Below are 12267 nucleotides of genomic sequence, written 5' to 3'. Positions count from 1 at the left end.
CTCTCCTCTCCTCTCTCTCCTCTCTCCCTCTACCTCTCGTTTCTCTATTTCCTTTTGGCTTGCATCCATTCATTGATTGTTGTACATTTTCCTCCCTGCCCCCCAAGTTCGTGGAAAAAAATTCTTTTATTGTTATACACCTCCCACTTCGCCAGTTCACTTTACTATACAACTCCTATTCTGGACTCTTGTCATGCAAATAATACCTAATCATATATTCCTTTTAAACAGTTCTCTCCCTCATTTGTTTCAATGCATGTACATAATTTATCCCCTCTCAGTTACCCCCCTGCCCCAATGTCAGTCCTGTTTTATAACAATGGAACTGTGCAGTATTTGTCCTTTTGTGACTGAGATATTTCGCTCAGCATAATGTCCTCTAGTGTCACCCATTTTTTATATTTCATGAGTTCCTTGTTTTTCAATGCTGCATGGTATTGTGTGATGATACCACAGCTTTTCTATCCATTTGTTTATTGATGAGTGACTTTTCTTTCTATTATTGTGTGACTTGAACTTTTTTCCCACCTAATAGCTCGAATTACATCTTTACAAGAGGAGGTAAAGCATCTCAAAAACAATCTTGAAAGAATGGAAGGAGAACGAAAAGAGGCTCAAGACATGCTTAGTCATTCAGAAAAGGTAAAGGAATAATTAGATTAACATTCACCATTTAAGGTGAAGATAATAATTGGTAGTTACAAAATATCATAAAGTGGTTTATAAAATAGTACTCAGTCCTGAAATTGACATATCTATTTGGTTTTGGTTGTTATTACATGAATGTATATATACCTTACTTGTATTTACATTATTGTTCTTACCAAATTATTTTAACCCTTGAAGCTATTAGATGTTTAATGTCTTTTGATCCTTAATAAGTTATTTGTTTGGTTTTGGTTGCGTTGTTTTGGGATGTTTTGCCACTTGTGAGTTGAATAAAAGTTTACAGAGTAAATTTCCATTCAGTTATTGATCCAGATTTCAGAACATTCATTATTACAATAATTATAATCATATTCTTCTCACTTCTTGTTTCCAATAACCCTTTTGTCCTACCCTTTCTTGTTTTCTGGGTTTTACCTTTAGGCTGTTCTCACCATACAGGAAGGGCTGTCCTGAGTAGTGAGTGCCCCCTCCTGGTAATGCTCCCTTACAAAGGCCTGTCTGGGTTTGGTGTGTTTTTTTTTTTCTGAAAGTTGAGCTATGGGAGTGAGTTTCATTACTCATTGGAAGGATGGCTAGGTCTGTAGTCTCAGGGGCTCAGCCAGCTTCTATCAGTGCAATAATCCTGGCCTTTTATGTGTTTCTGGGTATCAGTAAGTTGTTTTGCTTTGGAAATTTCTTCGTATGTGGGCAAGACTAAAGTCCTTGTGAAAAAAGAAAGCAAAGGTTTGATTGGAATATAATGTATGTATTTGTTTCATTGTGTTGAAGTTAAGAGGATAGAAAATAGCCTACAGCGTTAGGATTTCTTTTTAACTTTTAAGATCTCATTAGTTATCCTCTTGTTACTTTTGCTAGGAAAAGGATTACAAAGACAACATGCAGGTCTAGTTCCCACTGTTAGTTTGCATCCTTGAAATGCTGGAGATTGAACCACAGCTCAGATGCTTAACAGGAAAGCTACCTTGTGCATTGTCATTTCAACAGGTTTTCAAGTCCTTGGGAGGGGTGTCTTTTTTTTTTTTTTTTAATTTTTATGCATAAGCCTAGTGCAAAAGTAGAAATAAGACAAAGAAGAATAGAAATGAAACATGAAGAATTAGTTCTGCTCCTGGAAATGAACCCTGCTGAATCAAAATACTACCCCAACCCTGCTTGACATCAGGCATATTTAATGATTCATCATGGAGGGTAAAGAGTAGAGGATGAAAGTATGCTATGTTCTTTTTAATTATAGGTATTTGTTTTCATTTTAAAAGTAAAGTATCAGAAATAATATTAAGGAAAGTTTGGTGTTTTATTTTTGTGTCTTGAATACATATATTTAAATATGGTGTCATATTTTAAGCCACTGTAGTTCATTTCATGTGGGATATTACAACCAAGATTAAATAAATGTATTTTGTACAGTGTATTAAGTGATTTTTATTCCCATCTTACAGGAAAAAAATAATCTAGAGATAGATTTAAACTACAAGCTTAAATCATTACAACAACGATTAGAACAAGAAGTAAATGAACATAAAGTAACCAAAGCTCGTTTAACTGACAAGCATCAGTCTATTGAAGAAGCCAAGTCTGTTGCAATGTGTGGTAAGTATGTATGTGGTTAGTATTAAATAATGCATTAAAATTTTTTTATCAAAACTTAACTGTTTTAGCAGTATAACTCTGAAATTATAAAATGTGACCCAGAAAGTTTCCTTCCCATTTATAAGCACCATAATACTTTTTTAGTTCACTTATTCTTGTATTCTATTTTATATATTTCTTATATTTTATAAAATCAGTTTAACTACTCTCTTCACCTGGTGTTTCAATGTCTTCCTTTATTTTCTGTTTCATTATCTGTTCATTTACTTCTTCCTTGCTTTGTTCTTTGAATTCTCATTTCTTTGTCTTTCCATTATAAAATGTTAAGTAGAGGGTTGGCACAAAAGAGGAAGATACTCAACAGGTTGATTGACACAGTGACTACAACAGTGGGCTGAGTAGTAATGGTGAAAATGTCGCAGTGTTTCGTTCTGTTGCACACTGGGTAGCCTCTGAGACAGTGGCACCTACGATAACGTGCCTCTGTATACAACTCCCAATAGACTACTCACTTGTACATTTTCTTCACTTTGAATACTGCCTAAGCGTACAATAGTGTGATCTTTCACCTCATTTGAACTGTCATTTTTCATTAATATTATTATTATTATTACTACTACTACTACTACTACTACTACTTCTATTATGTACCATAAATTGCCATCTGACTGGTACAGGAGGAGATTGCTCCTCCTCCAGCAGAGCATCTGGTGGATTCAAACCGTGCGTTTCTGGGATTGCAGTGCAACTTTTTGACACTAGGCCACCAGAGCTCCCTTCATTTTGCATCTTTATATATCATTAAAATATATTGTCGTTAAATATATGTCTCCCTCACCAGTTCTTTCTCCTATATTTTCTTGCTCTTTTCAAGCTTTACATGCCATTCTTTAGCAGCGTAGTTTTAAGTATACTCTATTTTTTAAAAAAAATTATGAAGCCAGATATGTGAACTCCTCATAATCTAGCATTGCCAATTTTTCAATCTGTCCTCCTTCTTTTCCCGTCATCTTGAAGAGGGGGTAGGCCTTGTCTGTTCTGGTACTCTGTTCTTGGTCTCCTTGAAGTCTTAGTGAGTTCTGGTATAATCCTCACTCATTCTTTTTCTCTCCTTTTCCCTACAACTCTTCTTTTCCAATTACTCCTACTTATAAAAATCTTGTCCATCTTAAAAAACAAACAATAAAACATCACAGCTGTCTGCTAATTTTGGAGGGAGTGGAGTAGTTTTGTTTTCTCCATGCTTTTATTGACCCTTCTCAAAAAAAAGTATCTTCCTATTTTTCTACTTTTAGTCAGTTCTTACCTACTACAACCCAGATGTGCCAGTTGGCAGTATAAATTTCATTTGTTCAAAGGAAGCTAATAGTCTCATCTATCCCATTTTCTCTTCCCTATTACTTTTACTTTTTGGTTAATAACCAAATAATAATAAATAGTTTTTATGTGCTCAGACTTTGAAATCAGACATATTTATGTACTTTGACTTTTAACCTCCTGAGACCTCTTTTAAAAAAAAAATTTAAATGAGAAAAATGTATAAAAAGTACCTTTATGTAGAAAGCTTTTGATGATTTATAACTGTTTTGAATAAGTCTTGGTGGGCACAGTGAATAAGTTCTTGTCTGCTGATCAAAAAGTCAGCCAGTTCAGCCCACTAACCACTCTAATAGAACAAAGAGTGGGCAATATGCTTCCTTGAAGATTTACAGCCTTGGAACTCCAAGTGGCAGTTTTACCCAAGGGGTCCCCAAGTGTTCTGCCAGTTCACTAGCAGTGAGTTTGATTAGTTTTAGTGTCAGTAGACTCTTAATTTTTATTCCTCCTGGAATGAATTCTGGTCATCATTCTATTATTGCTTAGGACAGAATGATCTAGCTAACTGAGGTTCAGGTGCTAGTCCTTAAAATTCTTGAACGACTTTCAATTATTTATGATAGAGAGGGAGAGAGACGAGTATGTGTGAGACAGAGATTTGAGTAAGATTACAAAACAAATTGATTTTCTGTTCATACATATTTTGTTTGCTACCTACAGTGAAATTGCACTCTTTGCCATTTCTCCCTGTGATTCTCATTTCCAGTAATCCTTCTAGCCTACCCCTTCTTTTCTTGTGGGCTCTGTCTTTCACCAGCCTTGTCTGACGCAGTGACTATAGCAATAAGCTCAGGCATGTTAGAGATTGTGAGGATAGCACAGGATAGGACAGGGTTCAGATCTGTTGTTCACAGGGTCACTATGAACTGTACTTGACCTGACAGCACATATTAACAACAGTAGGTTATTTTAAGGAATGATTCTCTCCCTAGTGTTAATGGTTTCCTTATAGGCCTTTCTATTGCTTGACTGAATGTTGAGCCAGTGTTGTTTGTTGCACATAAATATATGTATGTCTTATTTGAGCTTTAATTGTTATTCTTACATGATTGTTTCCTTTGGTCCTTGAAGATTATAGGTATTTATTGCCATCTAATCATTAGTAACTGGTTGGTGTTGCGGGGGAAGGTCTCTAGTTGTGATTTGAGTAGAACCAATTTTCAGAGCAAAATAAGTTTCCCTTTAGCTGTTCACACATATTTTGGTTTGTAATACTAATTACAGTATCCACAAGGTAACCACACTATTCTTCCTCTTTCTCTGTGATTCTTCCTTCCACTAATCATTTTGTCCTGTCCTTTCCTGTCTTCTGGATTTTACTCTTTGGCAAGAGCTGGTCTTCTAACCTAATATGATTTGTTAGTCTTGGGATTGAGTGCTTCCCTGGTCTTATTGTTCCTATGATAGGCCTGTCTATTGTTTGCCTGAAAGTTGAGCCAAGCATGTAAAGGACATTTTGACTCTTCATTAGCTATAGAACCTTTGAGTTGGTACATATCTATCTTCCTAGTCTTACTGCTAGAGAAGAGCACTAAAAATTCGACAGATTCCAAAAGAACAAACAAATATGCTTTGAAGAGAGTACAGCCAGGATGCTCTTTAGAGGGAAACATAGTGAAACTTTGAGTTATATACTTTGGACATGTTGTTAGGAGGGGCCAGTGTTTGGAGAAAGACATGCTTGGGAAAGTGGAGGGTCAGCAAAGGAGGGGAGTACCCTCAACAAGATGGATTGGCCAATGACTGTAAGAGTGGGCTAAGTTTATTGGAAATGATGAGGATAGTATCGAATAGGATAGCTTTCAGAGTTGATGTTCCTAAGTCATAGTCAGCTTGACAGCAATTAACAACACAACTCAGCTATTTTCATTTCTTTCACATATGGTCATTAGTTGACTGCACAATTGATAATATAGGCAAGACTAAGGTTAACAAAAACTCTTCTTAGGTAACATATTCTGTAGTTGTTGTTGTTGTTAGGTGCTGTTGAGTCAAGTACAACTCATAGCGACCCTATGAACAAAAGATCTGAACCCTGTTTTTTTTTTTTTTTTGAACCCTGTTCTATTCTATGCCATCTTCACACTTCCTGACACACGAGAACCCTTTGCAGCAGTCACCGTGTCATTCCACCTGATTGAGGGTCTTCCTCTCCTTTGCCGACCTTCCACCCTAAAGGAAAAAAAACAAATGCCTATGATACTTAACAATTATAATTATTAATATGAAGAGAATATATATTAAGCTCTTGGTTTCTAGATAACACTATCACAGATGGAGTTACCAGGAATGTCTTCTCCAGGTTTTTCTGGCATTTTTAAGGAAGCGTGTTTAATAAGAAAGGCACAAGATTTCACATAACATAAACTTCTGTTTGAATTCAACTTAGTAGTTGAATGAGCATGGAGCAGTTAACCTCAGAGCCTTAGTTACCATCTCTCAAAAGTGACCTTCATCATCTGTAATGATGAAGTGTTTCGTTTCTCTGGATACTTATCTATTACATAAGTTAGTGCTTCCATTTTAACCTTAAATTTGGTGAAATTTTCCTGCAACTAAATAAGATATATTAATAGCTACAACTTTATTTTTCATCTTTTAATTGACTTACCTCCATCTTTCTCCTTAGTCATTCTACTTTCCAGATATAATCTACCTTCTGGCCTGAAAGTGGTACTACCATTGGGTGTGAAATGGATTTTAAGTATTTTATTGTTGTCATTGTTGATTGCCTTCGAGTCAAGCACGACTCATAGCGACCCTATGAACAAAAGGCCTTTAAGCCCCGCTACAACCATCGACATTTATCAAAGTTCATAGAGTTTCCTGAGGCATGTTATTTAGGAATTTGATACCACTCCTGCTTCCAAACCTGTGATAGTATGTTATTGTTTTGTTTTGGTCGGTTGGTTGGCTGTTTTTATAGTAAACTTATGGGGTTTATTAGGAAATTTAACAGGCTATGATGAAGGTTGGCAGCAGGATACAGTCCCTCAGTTCAGGCAGCTTCTTTAAGTATATTCATAAGCCCTTTGATTTTTAGCCCCCTGGCTTACTTAGTTCATTGTTGCAAAGTTCCTTAGCCCTGCCAGTGATGGAATCTTCCCTCAGTCCTCCAGCAAGCTTTGGTGAAGGGCACTGGCTCTGGTCAGCAGTCTCAAGACTGCTCTGTTGCCTGTTGGTCTCTGGTTCTCTAAGGCTGCTGCTCTCACAGATCCCAGTCAGACTGGCACAGAAATTTCTCAGTATATTATTGTTGTTATGTGCCATTGAGTCACCTATGATGTATAGCAACCCTATGTATAAGCAGCTCTGAAGCCTTCTCTGTCCTGAGCCAGTCTCACTAATTCCGGCAATCCCTATTACCCCAGTAACTGTATCAGTCCATCTTATCTGGGGTCTCCCTCTCCTGTGGTGTCCGTCCACCCTTAAGAGCATGATGACCTTCTCCAGGGACCAATCTCTCCTGGCCATGTGCCTAAAGTAAGTGAGGCAGAGCCTCACAATCCTTGCCTTGCCTCCAAGGAGAAACTTGGTTTCATCCTCTCCAAGACAGAATTGTTTTCTTGGCAGTCCATGGTATGTTCAAGACTCTTCTCCAGCACCACAACTCGAAGGTGTCTATTCCTCTGTCATCCTTAGTTACTGTCCAACCCTCTGAAGCTTAACAAAAAGATTATGGCCTAGATTAGGTGCACCTTTGAATCTAGACGGACATCGTTGCTCTTCAGCATTCTGGAGAGGTCCATGACAGCCGATTTTCCCAATGCAGCTCATCTTTTGATTGCCTGCTTGCTGGTGTTTATTGTGGATATGAGCAAACTGTAATTGCTAACAGCCACAATCTCTTCTCCAACTAATATGGTGCTGCCAGCTGGCCCAGAGTTGAGAATCTTTGTCTTCTTGATGTTGAGCTTCTGTCCATATTGAAGACTATAGTCCTTCAGGTTTTCTTCAGTTTCAGCAAGGTTGTGTCATCTGCATATCATAGGTTGTTAATGAGTCTTCCTCCAATTTTGATGTTGCATTCCTCCTCATAAAGCCCTACTTCCCAAAGCATCTGTTCTGCATACACATTGAAAAGATACGGCAACAAGATGCATCCCTGATGCACTCCTTTCCTGATTTTGAACCATGCAGTGTTTCCTTGTTCTGTTCTGAGGACTGCTTATTGGTCCAAGTATAGGTTTCATATAAGCACGATCAAGTGTTCTGAGATTCCCATTTTCCTGAAGGTTAGTCACAATTTATTGTGATCCATACAGTCAGATGCCTTTGCGTAGTCAATGAAACACAGATAGATATTCTTCTGATACTCTTTGCCTTCTGCCAAGATCCATCTTACATTGGCAGTTATGTCCCTAGTGACATGACCTCTTTAAACCCAGCCTGTATTTCTAGTAGTTCTCTGTCAATGTACTGTTCAAGTCTTTTCTGGATGATCTTCAGGGGGATTTTGCTAGTGTGTGATAATTAGTGATATTGCTTGATAATTTCCACACTCTGTGAGGTCACCGCTTTTTTTTCTTTTTTTTGAATGGGAATAAATATGGACCCCTTCCAGTCAGTTGGCCAAGTAGTTGTCTTCCAGATTTCTTTGCACAACTTGTGAGCACATGCATGGCAGCATTTGTTTGCTCAGATATGTCAGTTGGTAATCCATCAATTCCTGGGGCTTTATTTTTTTTGCCAAGTCCTTTAGAGCAGTCTGCCCTTCCTCCTTCATCACCATTGCCTCTTGCTCATATGTTGTTTCTTGAAGTTCTTCTTTGTCAGCCAATTCTTTTTGGTATAATGACTCTATATACTCCCATCTGCTTTGAATACTTCTTGAATCATTCAGTATTCTGTTCATAGCATCCATAAGCATTTGCAAGTCGTGGCTTGAATTTATTCTTTAGTTCTTTCAGCTTAAGAAATGCTGAGCTTGTTCAGCTGTTTTGATTTTCTGACTCCAGTTCTTGCACATTGCATTATAATATTTTGCCTTGTCTTTCCAAGCAGCCCTTTGAAATTATATTTTTAATTCAAAGTTCCAGGATAAAACAACACTGGTTTGTATTATATAATAGAGAAATAAGATTTAAACAGAATGCTTTGGTTTTTATTTTATGTATTTGTCATCATTTCCTTTTTTTTTATTCTTTACATATTTATTGTACACATGCATATTGATCATTAAGTCTGTTGAAATGAAGTTTTCCCCTTTTCCGTCATGATTTTATTTTACAGAGATGGAAAAAAAGCTAAAGGAAGAGAGAGAAGCTAGAGAGAAGGCTGAAAATAGAGTTGTTCATATTGAAAAACAGTGTTCCATGCTAGATGTTGATCTGAAGCAATCCCAGCAGAAGCTGGAGCATTTGACTGAAAATAAGGAAAGGATGGAGGATGAAGTAAGAAAAATAAGACGTAAATTATGCATGAAGAGTTGATATCTGTAATTTAAATAACATGGATTAAACTAGAATGAAGAACCTATATGGACCTATGTTTACTGCTGTATTGTCTAGTTCCTAGAATTTTCAACTTGAGATAATTGAACACTCATTCTGTAGTATCTGTATCATTTTGCATCAGTAGGGTCTGTACCATTTTGCACTGACTGGATTATACTGAAATGGCACATTACCTCTTGTGTGGACAATGACCTTTTGCTTTAAAAAGTTGTCATAATGGTTATCAAAGAATTTTAAACTTTAAAAATTATTTATAAAAATAATCCATTAAATAAATTACAGAGGAGAGAAAAAGAAGACTAGAATAGACATTATTCCTTTGAAAGGAGGGGACAAGTAGTGTCTGGATTCTAAAGGTTGGGTAAAACCTCGCAGGCTGATACTTTGTGTGTTAGAAGCTTAAGAACAAATGTCAGGCAAGCTCTGGTGGCCTAGTGGCAAGAAGCTGCACTGCAATCCTAGAAGTATGCGGTTCAAATCCACCAGATGCTCTGCTGGAGAAGGAGGAAAAATCTCCTCCTGTACCAGTCAGATCTGATTTGACGGTACACACACAAAAAAGATAATAAAAATAAAATTAAAAAAAAGAACAAATGTCAGTAAGTAGAAAGGTGAACACTGAGTTGATAATATGATGAAGGGCTTGACTGACCAGAGTAGAAATATGATAAAGGGCTTGACTGACCAGAGTAGAAATAGTACGTTGAGACGTCATAGGAGAAACAGAGGCCAAAGTATTTATGGTCTATCTTGAATACTTACCATAGAACCTACACTTAAAAACATTGTTTTAGGAAAAGTAATCTGAAAATGGCATATAAAAAAGAGCTAAAAAAGAAATTAAAGATACTTGTTGGTACCAGTATGCAGAAAGAATGTATATTGAAATTTTGAAATATTATTCAGTCATTTAAAAATAAAAATTTTGTGTCTATGTACTACCAGTTGGAGTTACTGAGGTATATAAGCTAATTACTGTCTTGACTTTTATGGAACTTAACAGCTCAGAGAGCAATAAAGATATTGAACTTAAAATTACATGCGTGACAAATAGTTATAAAGGAAAAAAGCAATGGAATTGGTAAGATTAGTCATTATTGGGAGTTAAAGAAGGTCTCACTAAAGAAGTACTATTTAATTTGACCCCTGAATAATGAATAAAAGTAATATATGTGAAAACTGTGAGGTCAGAGGAAATGTGCCATATTTGAAGATCTGAGAGTGTGATATGGTTGTTGGGAATCACTCATGATGGAACTAGAGATGTACACAGGGAGCCAGTCACAAAGGATACTGTGAAGTACACTTAAGAAATTTTTCGTTTATTACATTGTCACCTGGCAAGTATTTGGTAAATATTTGTTAAGTGTGCATTCAGTTTGTAAACTTAGGATGGTTATAGACTACGGCATGTGAACATTTATCAGTGAACTTTAAATAGTCCTTTAGAATGCTCCCCAAAATCTCCAAAATATTCATACTGGTGAGGGTAGAAAGAGTCAAAGTTGTAACTTAAGATCTCATATCTGAAATTTGGAGATTAAACTGGTTTAGTGATAAATTCTAGTCATAAGCAGAATAAAATAAAAACCCAGAGATTTTTTTACAATATTAATAATTTGTAGATTAGTAAGACTTATAGAAATAATACATGAGATTTCATTGATTTTTTTTCTTTCAAATAATGTCTAATGACTTGTCAGATTTTACTGTCTTAATTTATTTTTCTTATTCAAGGTTAAGAATCTAACGCTACTATTAGAGCAAGAATCAAACAAGCGACTGCTGTTCCAAAATGAACTAAAGACTCAAGCTTTTGAAGCAGACAACTTAAAAGGTTTAGAGAAGCAGATGAAACAGGAAATAAATACTTTATTGGAAGCAAAGAGATTATTAGAATTTGAGTTAGCTCAGCTTACAAAGTAAGTCTTGAACATTATATTCTTACTTGAATGTACTGTGTTGACACAATTTGCCTATATGTGGTAATTTATGTTTGTACTGATTACTCAGAATTAAGACTTCAGAAAACCAGAAATTAAATCATTTTCTTGCAAAAAAAAAATTTACAGAGGAATTCTGAGTTTAGGAGGGACAGGATCCCAAGTGAAAAAATACTAAAGAGGAGAAGAAAAGTAAATTAAGGCTGTTGACCCAGCAATAAATTTGTTTTGGGGGGGACACACTTATTTCTTAAAATTTTCTTATCCATAATAGGAGCCACATTTCTTCAGACATAAGACAAATACTTCTTTCTACTATAGAGTCAGTAACTTGACAGTAAAAAGTTCAGGGTTTCCTTAGGACTAGAATGAAGACATGGTAACTCTGTGGGAGGTTTTTTTTGTTTTGTTTCTTTAGATTTATCTGAGAATGGAGGAAAAACAAGGTGTCCGTATTGCTTTCATAATAGGTAGACTTCAAAGTTTTAATGTCAGAAGATGGCATATGTTTTGTGAGAAGTCATGTGTTTTTACTTCCTCCAAATTTGTGTATTAGTCTCTTTAATTGCCTCATTTCCAATACAGTTAATTGTTGGGTAAAATTGTCAGTTTCTGTTTTGTTGGATTTAAACTTGTTTAAGTCACCATTTTTATTAAGTAATTATATTAGTGTTTTTCTTCTCCCTGGTAAACTTCCACTGAATATTTAACAAACAGTTATTACATACTTTCTATGAAATATGTACCTTGTTAGGTACTGAAAATGTAAAGTCATTGCTAATAGAAAATTCCCATGACTGCTTATAGAAAGTCCATAGCATGTATTGATTCTGTCTTTTTAAGTGTGTGTCTCTAATTGTTTGTTGCTTTGATGTGTGTCTTATGTACTTGTAGTTGTCTTTTTTTAAAAAAAAAATAATCTATTATTCTTACTTATCCCTCTTCCTTAGGAAGCTCAGGTGGCATAGACCTTAGGGTACTGCCCTCCTAATCCAAAGGCCATGCCTGTCTGGTGGTTTGTGACTCCACCGGCCAGCAGAGCCTTTGTAAGTGGAAGACCAGCAGTCTCTTCCTCCTGTGTTACGGGTTGCCTTGGAAACCCAGTGAGGGAGCCATAAGTCAATTCTGACTTGATGGCAGGGAGTTTCTTCATCTCTTCCACTTTGTTGAATTTCACTGGACATACTTTTATAAGGCAGAACTAATCTTATGAAATATTTCTTGTCCTTATA

The 12267-nt window shown here is 36.1% G+C and overlaps 1 protein-coding gene across 1 annotated transcript in view; it reads left to right on the top strand.

The window, feature by feature from the left end:
* ROCK1 (Rho-associated, coiled-coil containing protein kinase 1) overlaps positions 1-12267 on the top strand; it is a 179315-nt gene that overhangs the window by 126964 nt on the left and 40084 nt on the right. The window contains exons 17-20 of the mRNA XM_006901298.1: positions 536-642; positions 2109-2259; positions 8869-9029; positions 10830-11014. Coding sequence (XP_006901360.1) covers positions 536-642; positions 2109-2259; positions 8869-9029; positions 10830-11014 — 604 coding nt within the window. The remainder of the gene's footprint in view (positions 1-535; positions 643-2108; positions 2260-8868; positions 9030-10829; positions 11015-12267) is intronic.

Source organism: Elephantulus edwardii, unplaced genomic scaffold, assembly GCF_000299155.1.
Source record: "Elephantulus edwardii isolate Elephantulus edwardi_28Jun2011 unplaced genomic scaffold, EleEdw1.0 scaffold00316, whole genome shotgun sequence".
NCBI lineage: Eukaryota > Metazoa > Chordata > Mammalia > Macroscelidea > Macroscelididae > Elephantulus > Elephantulus edwardii.
This window is presented reverse-complemented; position numbering and strand designations above follow the sequence as displayed.